The sequence below is a fragment of the Telmatherina bonti genome (genome assembly GCF_933228915.1).
Source record: "Telmatherina bonti genome assembly, chromosome: 11".
Lineage (NCBI taxonomy): Eukaryota > Metazoa > Chordata > Actinopteri > Atheriniformes > Telmatherinidae > Telmatherina > Telmatherina bonti.
In genome coordinates, this window is record NC_136629.1 from 38152389 (window position 1) to 38173619 (window position 21231).

At 45.9% G+C, this 21231-nt stretch overlaps 1 protein-coding gene across 1 annotated transcript in view; it reads left to right on the plus strand.

Annotated features, from left to right (window-relative positions):
- Window positions 1-500: 500 nt before the first annotated feature.
- plcb1 (phospholipase C beta 1) overlaps window positions 501-21231 on the plus strand; it is a gene marked incomplete at both ends in the record, with an annotated part of 43341 nt that continues 22610 nt past the window's right edge. Inside the window, 14 exons of the mRNA XM_079249391.1 lie at window positions 501-599; window positions 3021-3098; window positions 7045-7113; window positions 7940-8080; window positions 9194-9273; window positions 9512-9565; window positions 10096-10171; window positions 12012-12112; window positions 12587-12750; window positions 13750-13896; window positions 14507-14664; window positions 20056-20138; window positions 20229-20313; window positions 20416-20581. Coding sequence (XP_079105517.1) covers window positions 501-599; window positions 3021-3098; window positions 7045-7113; window positions 7940-8080; window positions 9194-9273; window positions 9512-9565; window positions 10096-10171; window positions 12012-12112; window positions 12587-12750; window positions 13750-13896; window positions 14507-14664; window positions 20056-20138; window positions 20229-20313; window positions 20416-20581 — 1501 coding nt within the window. The remainder of the gene's footprint in view (window positions 600-3020; window positions 3099-7044; window positions 7114-7939; window positions 8081-9193; window positions 9274-9511; window positions 9566-10095; window positions 10172-12011; window positions 12113-12586; window positions 12751-13749; window positions 13897-14506; window positions 14665-20055; window positions 20139-20228; window positions 20314-20415; window positions 20582-21231) is intronic.

Here is a 21231-nt window from a genome sequence, read left to right on the forward strand (position 1 = left end):
CCACCTCCTCTCGTTCTCTCCATCTTCCTGTCGCTCCCATCCCTCCCCCATCTGTGGGAAGCTGCCATTGTGCGCATGTCGCTGATGAGTCAATTTGTGGAGGCAGCGCGTGCACGCACGCACACACACACACACACACACGCATGCATGCATCCTGTCTCCCACGAAGGCATCTGTTTCAGTCTGTCTCTCTGTGAGATGCAGCACCAACAGAGGAGAGAGAGGGAGCCGAGCAGAGGGAGGAGATAAGAAGAGTGGTGCGAGGCAGGAGACGGTGCAGAGAGAAGGAGCAGAAGGAGCAGACAGAAGGAGCAGATGAAGGAATGAAGTCAGAATAAAAGCAGCTGCCGGAGGAGGAGCAAGAACAAGAGGCAGGACGGAGTCGGAGGAGAGGATGCTGCTGCAGCTCCGGACTTCTGAGGAGTTTGGCTTCGGACCCGACTGACATGCTTCCCGTTTCAGCATCTCCAGTCTGAGTGTGTTGATGTGTGTGTGAAGCCATGGCGAGCGCTCAGCCGGGGGTCCACGCATTGAAACTCCAGCCTCCCTCCGTCTCCGACACGCTGAGGAACGGAAGCAACTTCATCAAATGGGATGAGGTGAGAAAACAGCTGAGTGGAAACTGAACCGACGGGAAAACCGGGAGGAAGAGGAGAAATCTTCCTCACATGTTGTCTCTGCTGATGGAGGTTTGGCAGGAAGCACCTGTGGATTACTGTGTGTGTGTGTGTGTGTGTGTGTGTGTGTGTGTGTGTGTGTGTGTGTGTGTGTGTGTGTGTGTGTGTGTGTGTGAGAGAGAGAGAGAGAGAGAGAGACATGTACCACCTGTTGGTACAGGATCTGTTGGAATGAGCGCTAAGTGCGATTTAATGTGTGTAAAACACACACACACACACACACACACACACACACACACACACCTCTTGTGAGTCCTCCATGAGCAGCGGCACACACATTGTGGGTATTTGGGTATTAGTTGCGTACATGTGTTGGTATGCTGAAGTACATAGCCTTGACGATGAGGAATGCGCTGTGGTTGCTATGGTAACTGGCATGGTATCCACCAGATCTGATGTGTGTGACAAAGACTGGATGTGTGTGTGTGTGTGTGTGTGTGTGTGTGTGTGTGTGTGTGTGTGTGTGTGTATCAGTGCATTTAGATGTTTAATGTCAGGAATCAGTCGTAAAAAACCTTTGAATCGACTCACCGTTAAAATTTCTCCTTCACGCAGAGCTAAGTTTTTATTTATTTATTTATTTTCTATGTAAAGATAGAGTATGTTGCTACGGCAACAGCTGACAGCCAGCGGTCTTGTTAACCATCATCTGGGCTTCTTGTTTTAGTTTTTACTCCTGGATGTAAGAAGCTTTTTTCTGAGGAAAAGAGAAAGCTTTTGCTAAATGATCCCCATGGGGAGCATCAGCATGTGTGAAGCTTCTGCTGAAGGTCTTCTCGTTGAAATGATGAGAAATGATCGTGTTCATTCCACCACAAACAGAACGGGAACATCTGCATGTCTTCTGCACACAGCAGAGAAACTCTAAAGGTTTCCATCTCACACCTGCAACATCCTAAATGTCAGATTCCTGCAGAAGCATGGTTCTGCTTTTCACCAGGAGGGGATGCAGACTTCCCCGCATCATCATCGTAGCAATAATCTTTCCCACAAGTTCATCAGTTATTTTAATTTCCTGTCAATTTATTCTGGAAGCAGCTTCGTATTAAATTCGTATGCTTCATGCAGGTAAACGCATCACGACTTCCACATCGGTTTATGTTGTCTTTCAGACGCGCACGCCGTGGTTTTAACTTCAGGATTGTGTTTTATACTCAGACTTTGTAACATAAAGTGTTCTTACAGCCAAATGTCAGTTTGATCTGCTCATGTCAAACAGTGGAAAAAAATCTTTTAGTCAGATTTTTAATGAAAAATACAGAAAATATCAGCTGCATTTGATTTGATTGATTGATGAATTGATTGAAAAAATGTATTCGAACATAATGAAATCTAAAAACAAAAACAAGAAAAAAAGACAAAAAACAAACCAAAAAACAAATAGAAGATGACAAAACGTTAATAAAACTATATATGATATATTTATGTAAATATATTATACACATATATTTATATAAATATATGTGTGTATATATATATATATATATATATATATATATATATATATATATATATATATATATATATATATATATATATATGTATATATATATATATGTATATATATATATATATATATATATATATATATATATATATATATATATATATATATATATATGTATATATATGTATATATACATATATATACATATATATATATATATATATACATATAAATATATATATATATATATATATATATATATATATATATATTTATATATATATATATATATATATATATATATATGTTACAAGGATCACATTTCATCTTAACACAGCTTGTCTTTATGATCTTCTCCATCTTCTTTTTGTTATTTTCCCAGAATTTACCTTCATGTTTTTACATTTTTCTTATTTGTTTCTTTAATCTTTTTGGTTTTAATTGTTCTTTGTTCAGTAGTGCGGCTGTTTGTTTTAGTTTAATGAGATATAATTCATGTTTTTATTTCGTTTTGCTTCTTCTGTCAGTGGCGCGTCCCGCTAACCGGCTTTAAAACGCAGCAGCTTCTGAAACAGCAGCACATCAGTCCAGCTGCATCGTCAGTTTCCACCTGGGGCCAATTAGCAGCTGTCGCGGCGCGTTAACAAGGCAGCTGATTGGATGCCATGACGACTGAGCAGGACTTTAGTCTGGAACATGCTGGAGTTCTTCATCGCTGCGTTTCCTGTTTCATCAACGATAAAAAGCTGAATGTAGTAAAATAATGTGGCTGTGTCACCAGAGCAGGTGGAGCGTTGTGGAGTTTCCCAACTGCAGCAGATAAAACCAGGATTTTCTCTTTTTGAACACATTTTTAGATAACAGGAGTCTTAAGATGCTGCATTTCTTTTCTCCAGGATCTGTCTACGGTGACTCCAGTGACTCTTCATGTGGATCCACATGGATTTTACCTCTACTGGACGGACCAGAACAAGGTTAGACACACACACACACACACACGGATCTTCACGTACACATTAGACTGCTGAAAATCACAGTTTTTACTCTGTTTACTTGTTAATGTGCTGATTTTATTCACTAAAAGCCACAAAATGAAGTTAAAACTTCACAACTCAACATTTTAGCTTCAAACCAAAACACAGTCCTCATCTGGAAGTCCCGCTTCAGCCGAATGCAGACAGAATGAACTGGGATCAGCTGCTCTCATGACGCCACAAACACCCGCTGCAGGTGTCCCACCTGCTGCAGTCCAGAGGCACGGTGCATCCTGGACCAGTTGCCAGGCAACCACAGGACCAGCACAAAGACGTAAACCGCCACTGGTTCAAGTCCTGAGAGAAACTGGAAGATCCACAGACATCCACGCGGGTCGATGCTGAACGTCTAAACATCCAAGTTCCAGTAAAACACGACTGGAGACGTCACATGTCCTGTCTCCGTCCACTGTCCTCCGTCCACACCGTCCACACTGTCCTCCGTCCACACCGTCCACACTGTCCTCCGTCCACACTGTCCTCCGTCCACACCGTCCACACTGTCCTCCGTCCACACCGTCCACACCGTCCACACTGTCCACACTGTCCACACTGTCCTCCGTCCACACTGTCCTCCGTCCACACTGTCCACACTGTCCACACTGTCCTCCGTCCACACTGTCCACACTGTCCTCCGTCCACACTGTCCACACCGTCCACACTGTCCTCCGTCCACACTGTCCACACTGTCCACACTGTCCACACTGTCCTCCGTCCACACTGTCCTCCGTCCACACTGTCCACACTGTCCACACTGTCCACACTGTCCTCCGTCCACACTGTCCTCCGTCCACACCGTCCACACTGTCCTCCGTCCACACCGTCCACACTGTCCTCCGTCCACACTGTCCTCCGTCCACACCGTCCACACTGTCCTCCGTCCACACTGTCCACACTGTCCTCCGTCCACACTGTCCACACTGTCCACACTGTCCTCCGTCCACACTGTCCTCCGTCCACACTGTCCACACTGTCCTCCGTCCACACTGTCCACACCGTCCACACTGTCCTCACTGTCCTCCGTCCACACCGTCCACACTGTCCACACTGTCCTCCGTCCACACTGTCCTCCGTCCACACTGTCCACACTGTCCTCCGTCCACACTGTCCACACCGTCCACACTGTCCTCCGTCCACACTGTCCACACTGTCCACACTGTCCTCCGTCCACACTGTCCTCCGTCCACACCGTCCACACTGTCCTCCGTCCACACCGTCCACACTGTCCTCCGTCCACACCGTCCACACCGTCCACACTGTCCTCCGTCCACACCGTCCACACTGTCCTCCGTCCACACTGTCCACACTGTCCTCCGTCCACACTGTCCTCCGTCCACACCGTCCACACTGTCCTCCGTCCACACCGTCCACACTGTCCTCCGTCCACACCGTCCACACTGTCCTCCGTCCACACCGTCCACACTGTCCTCCGTCCACACTGTCCACACTGTCCTCCGTCCACACTGTCCACACCGTCCACACTGTCCACACTGTCCTCCGTCCACACCGTCCACACCGTCCACACTGTCCACACTGTCCACACCGTCCACACTGTCCACACTGTCCTCCGTCCACACCGTCCACACCGTCCACACTGTCCACACCGTCCACACCGTCCACACTGTCCACACTGTCCTCCGTCCACACCGTCCACACTGTCCACACCGTCCACACCGTCCACGCTGTCCACACCGTCCACACTGTCCACACTGTCCTCCGTCCACACTGTCCACACTGTCCTCCGTCCACACTGTCCTCCATCCACACTGTCCACACTGTCCTCCGTCCACACTGTCCACACCGTCCACACTGTCCTCCGTCCACACTGTCCACACTGTCCACACTGTCCTCCGTCCACACCGTCCACACTGTCCACACTGTCCACACTGTCCACACTGTCCTCCGTCCACACTGTCCACACTGTCCTCCGTCCACACTGTCCTCCGTCCACACTGTCCACACCGTCCACACTGTCCTCCGTCCACACTGTCCACACTGTCCTCCGTCCACACTGTCCACACCGTCCACACTGTCCTCCGTCCACACCGTCCACACCGTCCTCGGTCCACACTGTCCACACTGTCCTCCGTCCACACTGTCCACACTGTCCACACTGTCCTCCGTCCACACTGTCCACACTGTCCTCCGTCCACACTGTCCACACCGTCCACACTGTCCACACTGTCCTCCGTCCACACCGTCCACACCGTCCACACTGTCCTCCGTCCACACTGTCCACACCGTCCACACTGTCCTCCGTCCACACTGTCCACACCGTCCACACTGTCCTCCGTCCACACTGTCCACACTGTCCTCCGTCCACACTGTCCACACCGTCCACACTGTCCTCCGTCCACACCGTCCACACCGTCCTCGGTCCACACTGTCCACACTGTCCTCCGTCCACACTGTCCACACTGTCCACACTGTCCTCCGTCCACACTGTCCACACTGTCCTCCGTCCACACTGTCCACACCGTCCACACCGTCCACACTGTCCTCCGTCCACACCGCCCACACTGTCCACACTGTCCACACTGTCCTCCGTCCACACTGTCCTCCGTCCACACCGTCCACCATGTTTGTGCTCAAGCAGCGACTTCCTGCAGTTTACAGTGAAGCCAGAAGTTCCACAGCAGAATAAACATGCTGGCAGTCTGCTTCAGAAATACATGTATTTCAGGTCCTGTCCCCCCCAGTCCCTCCCAGTCCCCCTCGTCCCCCTCGTACCCCCCAGTCCCTCCCAGTCCCCCTCGTCCCCCTCGTACCCCCCAGTCCCTCCCAGTCCCCCTCGTCCCCCTCGTACCCCCCAGTCCCTCCCAGTCCCCCTCGTCCCCCTCGTACCCCCCAGTCCCTCCCAGTCCCCCTCGTCTCCCTCGTCCCCCTCGTCCCCTTCGTCCCCCCCCGTCCCCCCCGTCCCCCTCGTCTCCCCCGTCCCCCTCGTCCCCCTCTTCCCCTTCGTCCCCCCCCGTCCCCCTCGTCTCCCCCGTCCCCCTCGTCCCCCTCGTCCCCCTCTTCCCCCTCGTCCCTCCCCACCGTCCACATTTTTATTCTCTATCTTTCAGCTCAGTGTGAGACCGCCTCTGGTTATGTTGTTATACTTTAGGTTTATTTATTATTTATTGATTTATTCTGGTTTTATTTGTTTTTAATCTCTTTCATTGTTTGTTTCCTTTTAGTTGTTTTATTCTTTCGTGTTGCTTTGGCTGAATATGTTCCACTGTGGAAGGCGAGGTGGGCTGCTTCCGCCAACTTCGGCTGAAATAATTCTCTTTTCCTTCCGTTTCTTCAAACCTGCTCCCATCTCAGACGTTTGGCTTGGATTGAAACAGAATCCATGTTTAGTAAACTGCAGATAAACTCTACAGACATCCTTCGGTAGATACGAACATTCCCAAGCAGCTCATAAATTACAGAAGAGAGAAAAACATGATTAGATGCATATCAGGAGAAAGTGACGTAAAAGTTTCCACTGCGCTTCAAAGCACAGTTTGTCCTGGAAGCTGAAGAGCAAACGACTATTTTAAAACTATTTCCTTTTATTTTTTTCTTTTTCTTTTATTTTCATTTATTTATTTGTTTGTTTATTTATTTATTTTTATTTGTTTATTTATTTATTTTTATGTATTGGACTGTGTATATTTTAGAGGCTGGATTCAGCTGCAGGCATTTGAGTCATAACTTACATGATCCAGTGAAAGGTTGGAAGAAATAAAAAGAAGCACATGAGGCAGCAGGCGCTCATTGATTTACACACACACACACACACACACACAGACACACACACACACACACACACAGAGTTTATCTGCAGGTGGGCTTAAATCCGTGACTGACAGCAGGAGGAAGTCTTCACCGATAACAGCTGACTTTGTGTTTTCATCAGGACACAGAACTGCTGGACCTGACCTTCGTAAAGGATGTGAGGACGGGGAGAAGCACCAAAACACCGAAGGTACCGGCACCTCTGCCTCCGCCCACAGACCTGCTGCCTCTCAATGACCTCTCTGTGACCTCTCAATGACCTCACAGTCAGAGTTCTTCCTCTAATGTTGCAGAAAAACTGTTTTGTTCATTTTCTCTTATGTGGAGTTTTTCTGCTTTTCTAGTTGTTGTGGTTCAGATTTAAACCATGTGTAAACCCCCCCCCCCCCGATCTCCCCCATTCTATCTCCCCCATCCCATCTCTTCCCTATCCTTCCCCGATCTCCCCCATTCTATCTCCCCCATCCCATCTCTTCCCTATCCTTCCCCGATCTCCCCCATTCTATCTCCCCCATCCCATCTCTTCCCTACCCTTCCCCGATCTCCCCCATTCTATCTCCCCCATCCCATCTCTTCCCTACCCTTCCCCGATCTCCCCCATTCTATCTCCCCCATCCCATCTCTTCCCTATACTTCCTCGATCTCCCCCATTCTATCTCCCCCATCCCATCTCTTCCCTATACTTCCTCGATCTCCCCCATTCTATCTCCCCCATCCCATCTCTTCCCTATCCTTCCCCGATCTCCCCCATTCTATCTCCCCCATCCCATCTCTTCCCTATCCTTCCCCGATCTCCCCCATTCTATCTCCCCCATCCCATCTCTTCCCTATCCTTCCCCGATCTCCCCATTCTATCTCCCCCATCCCATCTCTTCCCTATACCTCCCCTATCTCCCTCCTCCTATCTCCCCGATCCCATCCCATGTCTCCCCATCTCCCCTCTCCCATCCCTCCCCCATCGTCCTCTCTCTCGACGTGACTCCAGCATGACTGTGTCGTTCCATGCCGTCCAACAGGAAGCCAAGCTGCGAGAGCTGCTGGATGTGGGAAACCTGGTCGGTCGGCTTGAGAACCGCATGGTTACCGTGGTTACGGCCTCAGACCTCGTCAACGTCAACCAGCTCAACTTCATCGCCTCTCAGGAGGACGAAGCAAAGGTTCTGAGATCCTTGCTGTGTCTGTGGCTAGGACTGATGATGATGATGGTGGTGATGGTGATAACAATGATGGGGACAGTGATGATGGTGGTGATGTTGGTGATGATGATTAAGGTGATGATGATGATGATGATGGTGAAAATAGTGATGATGGTGGTGGTGATATTGGTGATGGTGGTGGTGATATTGGTGATGGTGGTGGTGGTGATGATGATGGTGATGTTGGTGGTGATGATGATAGTGATGATGATTAAGGTGATGATGATGATGGTGAAAATAGTGATGATGGTGGTGGTGATATTGGTGATGGTGGTGGTGATATTGGTGATGATGGTGGTGATGATGATGATGCTGATGTTGGTGGTGATGATGATAGTGATGATGATTAAGGTGATGATGATGATGATGATGGTGAAAATAGTGGTGATGGTGGTGGTGATATTGGTGATGATGGTGGTGATGATGATGATGGTGATGTTGGTGGTGATGATGATAGTGATGATGATTAAGGTGATGATGATGATGGTGAAAATAGTGATGATGGTGGTGGTGATATTGGTGATGATGGTGGTGATGATGATGATGGTGATGTTGGTGGTGATGATGATAGTGATGATGATTAAGGTGATGATGATGATGGTGAAAATAGTGATGATGGTGGTGGTGATATTGGTGATGATGGTGGTGATATTGGTGATGGTGGTGGTGGTGATGATGATGGTGATGTTGGTGGTGATGATGATAGTGATGATGATTAAGGTGATGATGATGATGATGATGGTGAAAATAGTGGTGATGGTGGTGGTGATATTGGTGATGATGGTGGTGATGATGATGATGGTGATGTTGGTGGTGATGATGATAGTGATGATGATTAAGGTGATGATGATGATGGTGAAAATAGTGATGATGGTGGTGGTGATATTGGTGATGATGGTGGTGATATTGGTGATGGTGGTGGTGGTGATGATGATGGTGATGTTGGTGGTGATGATGATAGTGATGATGATTAAGGTGATGATGATGATGATGATGGTGAAAATAGTGATGATGGTGGTGGTGATATTGGTGATGATGGTGGTGATGATGATGATGCTGATGTGTTTTTTACAGACATGGTGTGAGGAGCTGTTTTCTCTGTCTTCCAACCTGCTGAGCCACAATCTCAACAGAGACCAAAGTCTGCTGAAGGCGTGAGTCTGCACACACACACACACACACACACGTCTGGATTTAACTTCGTCTTCACAAAGAAGTGATAGTAATTTCATAAGTTTGGGTGATTATTGTCCCGAATACCTCCAAGTCGTGTTTCCGTGTGAAGGCTTGTGATAACTGTTGTCACTTATTTTCCAACTTGAAGCAAAAACAAAGACTGAAAATCAAGAATCTGGTTTTTAGATATCTGGGAAGCTTTTCTCTCTCTTTCAGGTACGTCATGTTAACTCTGAAGCCAAATGCAGAAGGAAGAATTCCTGTCAAAAAGTGAGTCTCTAACCACGATCCTCTTCCATACTTCTGTCTGCACTGAAACTTTAAGGCGGCACATTGTTGGAAATGTGAAAAATAGTCTGATAAAATCTGCAGAGACGCTCACAAACTTAAACTTTGCTCTTTTCTGTCCCTTGCTTCCAAAAATAAACCTAATTCCATGTGCACTTGGGGAAGCAAAAACAGGGACATGATTCACTAAGGTGCTTAATTCAGCACTGACCTGGTAATCAACCACTGTCAGAGCCTGAGACGGCTCGTACAGTTATAAAGAAAGCTGTATTTTAGAAACTGAGGACAGAATTAAGGTCACTTGAGTGGCTGGAAGTTGGGGAGGGTATATAAACTTGTAAGAACGCGGAGACGTTTGCTAATTCAGAGGAGAAACTGAGGATGTTTGTAGAAAGTGTGGAGCATTGGGAGGTTTATTGTAGAAAGTTGGGGAGATGAAGCTGATAATGATGATAAAAGGGGAGAGTATCCCGGTTAGAGATGACCTGATGTGATGTCATTGTCTGTTGCAGCATTGTTCGGCTGTTTTCTGCAGACAGAAAGCGGGTAGAGAACGCCCTGGACTGCTGCAAGCTACCATACGGACGGGTAAACAACAGTTAATTCAACCCCATTACTTTCACTTCCTGATGATTTCAATGCAACATTTAATGAAACGTAGACCAAAGCAGGTCCGTCTCCTCCTAACAGAGTCACTTTCTGCTGCTTTACTGTTAGCATCATATCTAATGCCTGTCGACATCCAGCAGCTGTTGGGCTCTTGTTGCTGCGATCTTGAAACGTCATCACTACGAAACTGAGATGTTTGGGTTCTTGTGGCGTTGGGTCGGTTTGATTGGGCGGTAAATTGTGGAAAATGTCACTTTTCTTTGCTTTAATTTACGTCTCTATCATAGACTGTATATAAAAGATGGGCGGAGCCTTTGTGACATCACCAGTATGTTTCTGAAGAGCTGAATTGAAGCTCGGTGGGCGGTTCCTACCATCACCATCTTGGCAGGGGCATGTGTGTCGTCTCGCCCGGAAAATACAAATATGGGCAAAGAGGTGGAGCTGAGAGGGGGGCTGTGAGCGTCATGGTGGATGATTGACATCGAGTGAACTCCGAGCTTTCTGTAGCTAAGAGCTAACCGAGCTAACCCGGAGATAACAGGAGCTAACCAGCTAACGGAGGTAAGCGGGCTAAAGCTAAGTCACGTTGTTAACCGGCTAAAAACCGCGGTTGTTCTACGTTCTTCTGACATGAAGCAGGAGATCGTAGCTGTCAATCAAAAGGACACGCCCCTAAATATGCCGAACTTCGAGATTAAATTACTTTTTAACAGATGAGTTAGAAAAAAATCCACTCCCCCCACAGTTGTCATGAAGGTAAACCTGACCTATTAAACCTAAAATGGATTTTTGAACCAGGCTGTAAACATGTTTATTTCTGCTGTAAACATGTTTATTTCTGCTGTGAAGTTGGTCTTTTTAACATGGGAGTCTATGGGGATTTGCTTTGTTTTGCAGCCCCTAGTGGATGAAGGGGGAACTGCAGTTTTATGCACTTCTGCGTCGTCTTCACTTTTAACCGCCGGTGGTTGCTGCTTGTTCTTTACTAAACTGGGCCAAAAGTCATGTAGTTGCAACACCTGCTCAGTAGGGGCGACACTGAGCTGAGCTCATCGATTGAACAGGACCGAAAATGACTCGTTCACAGTTAGTAAACAACTAAAACTAAAACGATGCAGTCCTGGCGCTTCTGGTTTTACTTCGGTGTTCATACCTATTGTGTCACCAGTGCGTCCAGGAGGAGCAGCACGGTTTGGGGAACTTTATATCGGTTGCTTTTGGTCTGAAATAGTTTGATCAATGGAGTGAAAAGAGCTTCGATGTTCAGGCTGCTGATACGTAGCTGTAAAGCAGCCGTGAGTTTCTCCTCGCATCAGTCATGAATTTACTTCTGACCACAGAAAGACTGGTCTCACAATTTTTTTGTTATTTTTAGAAGTAGAATTTTATTTTATTTTATTTTATTTTATTTTATTTTATTTTATTTTATTTTATTTTATTTTATTTTATTTTATTTTATTTTATTTTATTTTATTTTATTTTCAGTCATTCATTCATTATCCTAACCGGTCCAATTAAGGGTCGGTAGGAAGCTGGAGCCTATCCCTGCAGTCTTTGGGCAAAAGGCAGGGTACACCCTGGACAGCTCACCAGTCCATCTCAGGGCTTTATTTTATTTTATTTTATTTTATTTTATTTTATTTTATTTATTTATTTATTTATTTTGTTTAAGTTTCAGTTTCAGTTTAGTTATAGTTAATTTTTATTTTTGTTTTATTTATTTTTAATTTATTCTTATTTTACTATATTTTATTTTATTGTAACATGTAATTTTAAATTGACCTCATTTTCTGCTCATGCTGTCCTCATTTGGCAGGGCGACAGCATCAAACTGGAGGACTTCACCCTTGAAGTTTACCGCAGCTTCTTGGACAGCCTGTGTCCTCGTCTGGAGCTCGGCAGCATCTTCAAACTGCAGTAAGATGACAGAAAATGCTCCGTTTGAACCGCAGCTACAGCTTCTGGCCTTTAATCAGCGAACAGCCCTCTTAAAGATGAAGACGTTTACAGTGCACTGCTGCTCGCTTCAAGCCAATTTCTTTGATATGAGAAAAATGATGAATAATGATTCATCTGCTGCCCTACTTGTGCACAGAGAAGGATGAAGAAAGAGGCTGTGTGTACAAAATCGACGCCTTAATCAGTCTTATCTCAGTCATGTTTAACATTCTCAGCCATCCTTCAAGCAATTATTCATGTGATTAGTTTACAAAGCATCATTAAAATGAGAAAACTTAATGGCTGCCTGTCAGCTACGGTGTCATTCTCTGTGTTTTCTGTCTGAAAAGCAGCTCAGCTCTGAGTTGCCAAAAAGCAACGCGATGTAAAAATGTTGCGTTGCTTGACGTGCGATGTGTAAATCCTCGGTGCTGACCCTGATCTGTCCCGCAGAGGAGCTGAAAACGGGCTGATGTCCGTCGATCAGATGACCGAGTTCATCAACAACAAGCAGAGAGACCCGAGGCTCAACGAAATCCTCTACCCTCCTCTTCGCCCAGTGCAGACCGGCTCTCTGATGGAGAGGTACCAGCTCGACCAGGCTCAGCTAAAGCAAGGTGCTCACGCTTTGTTTTCCCTCTACCATGTTCCTGACCAGCTAAATATGGCCTGTGTATTGTTGTCTAGATGTATTGTTGTCCAAATATTGCCCCAATCCCAACACACACACACACACACACACACACACACACAAGCTGTGTGAACGACTAAATAAAGCAGTTAAGGTTCGCGTGCTCCTGCCAGCAGAAAAACTGCCGCCGACTTTGAGTGAATCATTTTTATTTTTCTCCTGAATCTGCCAATCTGGATGCAGACTGCTGTCATTTTGTCTTTAAGGCGTTGTGATGAAGCTGAACGTGTTTATCGATATATTTTAACAAACATAACATCTGTCAGTTGGCTGCAGTTTGCCGTTCATGCCACTAGGTGTCGCTGTACTTCAGCCAACGGATGGAAACGTGCATTTTTACTTTACGAAGACATGACAGGTTGTAAAAATAATCTCATTATAAAGGATGTGCAGTAATCCGTGCAGAAAGAATCACCCGGTTTCTTCATGCAAGTCGAATATTCCTAAACCGTGTTTTACATACGTGTGTCACGCAGAGAACACACATGTAGTGCATGAAAATGCTCCAAAATCACATTTTCACACGTGAATCACATGAAAATGTTCCAACACCGTGTTTCCACATACAGAAGACGTACGGAAACACGTATGCGGCAAATTAAGTCACATTTGGTCCAAAAGGAAATATTCCAAAACCACATGTGCAGCGTACACAGGTGCATGTATGAAGGAAACACGGGTCACATGTCTATCACATGTTGGCCACATGTAGAACAAATGTAGATCTAAATGTAGAGCGTACGTGAAACACGTGTCCACATGTAGATCCACACGTGTCTTTCCTGTGGGATGGTTCTTATGTGTCTTCTACTGGTCTGAGTTTCCATGCAGTCAGATGATCTCTCTTTCCATATAAGATTTTATTTACCTGGTCCTTCGCTGTTCTCTCATGTCGTGTTTGTTGCGTGTTGAATGTTGCCTTCAGGCATGATCTCTCTCCAGGCCTTCGCCAGTTATCTGTCCAGCGACGAGAACGGCGTCATTCCACCTGAGAAGCTGGATCAGTCTGAGGACATGAGCTTCCCCTTGTCTCAGTATTTTGTCAATTCATCACATAACACATACCTGACAGGTATGCAGGTAGACAAACACACAACCATCACTGTCTGAATAAAACTTTATGATTTACGAGCAACTGTAACCTCTTCTTTAAGAGGACTTTTTGTTATTAAAGGAAAATCTTGAAAAGCTGTTTTTTCTGACGTGGAAACAGTAAAATTTGGACGTGTTTCCCACTAAACCACATGAAGGCTGTTTCAGTATAAACACTTATTAGCTTGTATTTATTGGTTCCAACAAACAACCTGTTTGGTCATTTTTATTGGAAGCTTTTATATTATGTATATTTCCCTCATTCTTTTATTACAAAAGATAAAAATGACAGAAAATAAACATTTAGATGAAATTAACTGCAGATTTAGTAAGTCCTGTAATAAAGTCACATCTAATCACCTGGAACCATCTTAAGAAAACAGAACTAGTAGAAAATAATTCAATTAGTAAGTAAATAAAACAGGATAGTTGAAGGTTAGGTTGAAGATGAGACTTGTTGACTCATTTAGTTTTATTTGAGCATTATACCTGCGGGAAATGGAAACAAAAGGCTTTTGTTTCCAGACTTTGTCTCTGTATTAAAACACACAGAGTGTTTTCAGTTTGCATGTCTTCTGTGTGTGTTTCAGCGGGCCAGCTGGCAGGAAGCTCCTCCGTGGAGATGTACCGGCAGGTTCTGCTGGCTGGTTGCCGCTGCGTGGAATTAGACGTGTGGAAAGGACGAACAGCGGAGGAGGAACCCGTCATCACTCACGGGTTCACCATGACGTCAGAAATCTCCTTTAAGGTGGGTTCATGTGGAGTTGATCCATCTGCTGCATGAAATCTGGGTGTCATGGTGGATGACCAGCTGACCTTTAAGGTCCATGTTGCCTCGGTTGCCCGTACCTGTCGACATGCTCTCTACAACATCAAGAGAATCAGACGTACCTGACAGAACACACGACTCAGCTGTTGGTTCAGGCTCTGGTCATCTCACGCATCTATTACTGCAGTTCCCTACTGGCAGGTCTGCCTGCATGCTGGTTAAACCTCTGCAGATGATCCAGAACCAGCAGCACGTCTGGTTTTCAACCAACCCAAACAATCTCATGTCACTCCTCTGCTAATCGCTCTTCACTGGCTTCTGGTCGCAGCACGCATCAAATTCAAAGCTTTGCTTCTGGCTTACAAAACAATAACTCAAACAGCTCCCGTCTACCTTCACTCCCTAATCCAGACCTACACTCCCTCTCCACAGCTACGTTCCACCAGTGGAAGACGCCTCGTGTTACCACCACAACGTGGGACTAAATCACCAGCCAGACTCTTTTCCTCTGTTGTTCCACGATGGTGGAATGATCTCCCAAACTCTGTCCGCTCTGCAGAGTCCCTGTCCACTTTTAAGACCCAGCTGAAGACTCAGCTCTTCAAGGAGAACTTCAACATTTAGTTTAGCTGTATTTGTTGGAAAAGTTGGAGAACTTAGCCCAGTTCTTTGCAACAAACTTTATGGTATTAATTCTTTGTATTGTAACATAGGTGATATTATGGGGTGGGAAGGGAGTAAACAAGATTAAAAAAAACCCAGAACAAAACAAACAAAAAAAGCCTGTAGCACTTTATGTAAGGACCTGCGTCCAACTGGACAGTCCTCCAGCACCTTCCTACGATGTCCTCTACTGTTGGATTTCCTGCTTGTGTTGTTCTCGCTCAGATGTAAGTCGCTTTGGATAAAAGCTTCTGCTAAATGACTGTAGAATAGAACAGAATAGAATAAAAGAAGAAAAAATCAGTTTGTGGGGAATTTAGCAAGCAGGTGACGTCAAACTGTCTTTAAAATCACCACAGATGAGAGCTTCAGATCTTCTGTTTGTGTGGTCACATGACCAGCGGTGACCTCATCCAGTTCCTGCCATGATTTTCTCGCAGCTACGTTGGAGGTAATGCAGAGAAACAACATGGTTCAGACCATAGACTGTATATAAAAGATGGGCGGAGCCTCCGTGACGTCACCCGTAGGTTTCTGAAGAGCTGAATTGAAGCTTGGTGGGCGGTTCCTACCATCACCATCTTGGCAGGGGCATGCGTGTCGTCTCGCCCAGAAAATACAAATATGGGCAAAGAGGTGGAGCTGAGAGGGGGGCTGTGAGCGTCATGGTGGATGATTGATATCGAGCGAACTCCGAGCTTTCTGTAGCTAAGAGCTAACCGAGCTAACCCGGAGATAACAGGAGATAACCAGCTAACGGAGGTAAGGGGGCTAAAGCTAAGTCACGTTGTTAACCGGCTAAAAACCACGGTTGTTCTACGTTCTTCTGACTTGAAGTAAGAGATTGGGTACCTGTCAATCAAAAGGACACGCCCCTAAATATGCCGAACTTGGAGATTAAAATACTTTTAAACGGACGAGTTAGAAAAAAATTCACTCCCCCCACAGTTGTCATGAAGGTAAAGCTGACCTATTAAACCTAAAATGGATTTTTGAACCAGGCTGTAAACATGTTTATTCCTGCTGTAAACATGTTTATTCCTGCTGTGAAGTTGGTCTTTTTAACATGAGAGTCTATGGGGATTTGCTCTGTTTTGCAGCCCCTAGTGGATGAAGGGGGAACTGCAGTTTTATGCACTTCCACATCGGCTTCAGTTTTTACCGCCGCAGGTTGCTGCTTGGTTCAAGGACAATGCTTGGGTTCAACGCTGCACCTGGAAATCCTGGCTTTTATTACTGATGCAAAATGAGACAAGAAATGTGATTTGATTTCCCTGGAAGGTGAAAAAACATGCAGACGGGAGAAAAAGTGCACATGAACCCTAAAGCTAACCAAAGAAAGAGTTTAAGCGTTTATATGAACCTGAAGGTTCCCAACGCGGTTCCGGCTTCCTGAAGGAGAGGCTTTAGATTTTACTGTACAGACAAATGGTGCTCATTAAGGTCAGAATATTTTTATAGAAAACAGAATGGTGCTCTTCTGAGCGCCATCAAACAGCAGCTGGCTGGGTGACGTGGTCTCACGGTGCTGCGTGGACTAAACGTTACGTTAAACGCGTCTTCTGTTGCCTTTTCTTCATTTACACTTTGGAATAATTTAAAGACAACATTCAGACAGAAAACACTATTTTCAGCAGGTCAAGGTCTGAAAGTGTTGGAAGAAATGGGATAAATCCAGCAGAGACCTGATGCAGGACCTGGAAAAGGTCTGAAAGTGTTGGAAGAAATGGGATAAATCCAGCAAAGACCTGATGCAGGACCTGGAAAAGGTCTGAAAGTGTTGGAAGAAATGGGATAAATCCAGCAGAGACCTGATGCAGGACCTGGAAAAGGTCTGAAAGCATTGGAAGAAATGGGATAAATCCAGCAGAGACCTGATGCAGGACCTGTAAAAGGTCTGAAAGCGATGGAAGAAATGGGATAAATCCAGCAGAGACCTGATGCAGGACCTGGAAAAGGTCTGAAAGCGATGGAAGAAATGGGATAAATCCAGCAGAGACCTGATGCAGGACCTGGAAAAGGTCTGAAAGCGATGGAAGAAATGGGATAAATCCAGCAGAGACCTGATGCAGGACCTGGAAAAGGTCTGAAAGCATTGGAAGAAATGGGATAAATCCAGCAGAGACCTGATGCAGGACCTGGAAAAGGTCTGAAAGCGGTGGAAGAAATGGGATAAATCCAGCAGAGACCTGATGCAGGACCTGTAAAAGGTCTGAAAGCGATGGAAGAAATGGGATAAATCCAGCAGAGACCTGATGCAGGACCTGGAAAAGGTCTGAAAGCGATGGAAGAAATGGGATAAATCCAGCAGAGACCTGATGCAGGACCTGGAAAAGGTCTGAAAGTGTTGGAAGAAATGGGATAAATCCAGCAGAGACCTGATGCAGGACCTGGAAAAGGTCTGAAAGCGATGGAAGAAATGGGATAAATCCAGCAGAGACCTGATGCAGGACCTGTAAAAGGTCTGAAAGTGTTGGAAGAAATGGGATAAATCCAGCAGAGACCTGATGCAGGACCTGGAAAAGGTCTGAAAGTGTTGGAAGAAATGGGATAAATCCAGCAGAGACCTGATGCAGGACCTGAAAAAGGTCTGAAAGCGGTGGAAGAAATGGGATAAATCCAGCAGAGACCTGATGCAGGACCTGTAAAAGGTCTGAAAGTGTTGGAAGAAATGGGATAAATCCAGCAGAGACCTGATGCAGGACCTGTAAAAGGTCTGAAAGCGGTGGAAGAAATGGGATAAATCCAGCAGAGACCTGATGCAGGACCTGGAAAAGGTCTGAAAGCGATGGAAGAAATGGGATAAATCCAGCAGAGACCTGATGCAGGACCTGGAAAAGGTCTGAAAGCGATGGAAGAAATGGGATAAATCCAGCAGAGACCTGATGCAGGACCTGGAAAAGGTCTGAAAGCGATGGAAGAAATGGGATAAATCCAGCAGAGACCTGATGCAGGACCTGGAAAAGGTCTGAAAGCGATGGAAGAAATGGGATAAATCCAGCAGAGACCTGATGCAGGACCTGGAAAAGGTCTGAAAGTGTTGGAAGAAATGGGATAAATCCAGCAGAGACCTGATGCAGGACCTGGAAAAGGTCTGAAAGCGGTGGAAGAAATGGGATAAATCCAGCAGAGACCTGATGCAGGACCTGGAAAAGGTCTGAAAGCGATGGAAGAAATGGGATAAATCCAGCAGAGACCTGATGCAGGACCTGGAAAAGGTCTGAAAGCGATGGAAGAAATGGGATAAATCCAGCAGAGACCTGATGCAGGACCTGGAAAAGGTCTGAAAGCGATGGAAGAAATGGGATAAATCCAGCAGAGACCTGATGCAGGACCTGGAAAAGGTCTGAAAGTGTTGGAAGAAATGGGATAAATCCAGCAGAGACCTGATGCAGGACCTGGAAAAGGTCTGAAAGCGATGGAAGAAATGGGATAAATCCAGCAGAGACCTGATGCAGGACCTGGAAAAGGTCTGAAAGTGTTGGAAGAAATGGGATAAATCCAGCAGAGACCTGATGCAGGACCTGGAAAAGGTCTGAAAGCGATGGAAGAAATGGGATAAATCCAGCAGAGACCTGATGCAGGACCTGGAAAAGGTCTGAAAGTGTTGGAAGAAATGGGATAAATCCAGCAGAGACCTGATGCAGGACCTGGAAAAGGTCTGAAAGCGGTGGAAGAAATGGGATAAATCCAGCAGAGACCTGATGCAGGACCTGTAAAAGGTCTGAAAGCGATGGAAGAAATGGGATAAATCCAGCAGAGACCTGATGCAGGACCTGGAAAAGGTCTGAAAGCGATGGAAGAAATGGGATAAATCCAGCAGAGACCTGATGCAGGACCTGGAAAAGGTCTGAAAGCGATGGAAGAAATGGGATAAATCCAGCAGAGACCTGATGCAGGACCTGGAAAAGGTCTGAAAGCGGTGGAAGAAATGGGATAAATCCAGCAGAGACCTGATGCAGGACCTGGAAAAGGTCTGAAAGCGATGGAAGAAATGGGATAAATCCAGCAGAGACCTGATGCAGGACCTGGAAAAGGTCTGAAAGCGATGGAAGAAATGGGATAAATCCAGCAGAGACCTGATGCAGGACCTGGAAAAGGTCTGAAAGCGATGGAAGAAATGGGATAAATCCAGCAGAGACCTGATGCAGGACCTGGAAAAGGTCTGAAAGTGTTGGAAGAAATGGGATAAATCCAGCAGAGACCTGATGCAGGACCTGGAAAAGGTCTGAAAGCGATGGAAGAAATGGGATAAATCCAGCAGAGACCTGATGCAGGACCTGGGACGTGCATCTGGAACTCCAGCTGATCCATCTGCTGCTGCTGAAGCCTCATCAGAAAAGCTGTTGTGCAGGAAGGAAAACAGGGAAGGAAAGGCTGAAATCTGCCAAAGGACACAGGAACTGGGCTGAAAACTGGCAACAGCAGGTCTGATGAGGGATGAGTCCTTCGCAGAACCAGATCTCAGCAGCGTGGAGTCATCATGGAAGAAGCCTGGAGACTAAATGTTTCAGGGTTTAGACCGCCTTTCTCGTTCAGGCTTGTTCCATCAGCTAAAAATGTCGTTTCATTTGAGTTTTCACACGTTTCTATACGTTAAATCATTTCCTGATCTCCAGGACTCTCCAGTACCACCAGACCAGTGTGGAACTGGAGGGTTTTGGCTCATGGGAACTGTCAGAACTGATTCAGTTTTTCTGCTTCCAGGAGGTGATTGAAGCCATCGCAGAGTGTGCCTTCAAGACTTCGCCGTTCCCCGTCATCCTGTCCTTTGAAAACCACGTTGATTCGTAAGAATCTCTTTGTCTGCTCATGATTTTACTCGTGATCTGCCAGATCTCTCCATGCGTGCGTCAGACCAGCTGCTTGTCTGTCTTTAGTTTGAAGCAGCAGGCGAAAATGGCCGAATACTGCCGATCCATTTTTGGAGATGCTCTGCTGATTGACCCTCTGGACAAGTATCCTGTAAGAAGTTCAGACTGTCAGATCTTTTTAAGGCAGACTGCTGTTAATTCTGAAGTCATTTAACTCGCGCGCGTGTGTGTGTGTGTGTGTGTGTGGCTGCAGCTGGAAGCCGGCGTTCCATTGCCCAGTCCTCAGGAGCTGATGGGCAAAATTCTCATCAAGAACAAGAAATCTCACAAACCCTCCAACAACACAGACACCAAGCGGCTGATCGACCAACCTGCCAATCAGAGCAACGAACTGGTGTCTCCTAGCAACAACACAGGAGGTACGACACAAAGACAAAAGGACTTTTTTCATCCAAGAAGTCCAAGTGAAATGGATTCAAACTGTTTGAGTCGGATTCTAAAGGAAGAATTTATTTCAGACCGCATCGACTGCACGAGGCTGAAAAGATGCTTTAAAATTAAAAATCGTTTTGAGTTTAAATGTTTTTGGCATCAATCTGCAGAACTGCTTTCACATTCAGCCGACCTTTGTCCTCACAAACATGAGTCATCTGCATCATTTGGGGAGAAAAAGCAACAGCGGCGAAGCGGTCCCTGATGGCCGAGAGACAGGAGACTGAAAGACTACTCTCTTTATTTATTGATTTATTTACAAAACGCAGCTACTAATTATGTCTTGATTTAGGTCAAAGAGGCACTGAGATGCCTTCGTGTTCACATGTACTCCTCCAGTCCTCGGCTGTTCATCAGAGAGGCCTGAGCAGCACATCTGATGAGATCAGAACGCCGTGCAGACAGAAATAAACGAGTCGTGTTGACATGTTTGGATGGCAGATCCTGAAAACACGTCTGGGACTGGAGAGCCCAGTTGTGCTGCATCTGTGTTTAAGTGCAAAAAAAAAAAAAATCAGATTTAATTATAACCTTTAATAATATGAGATTTTAAAGTATTAATAAAATTAAGAGAGAA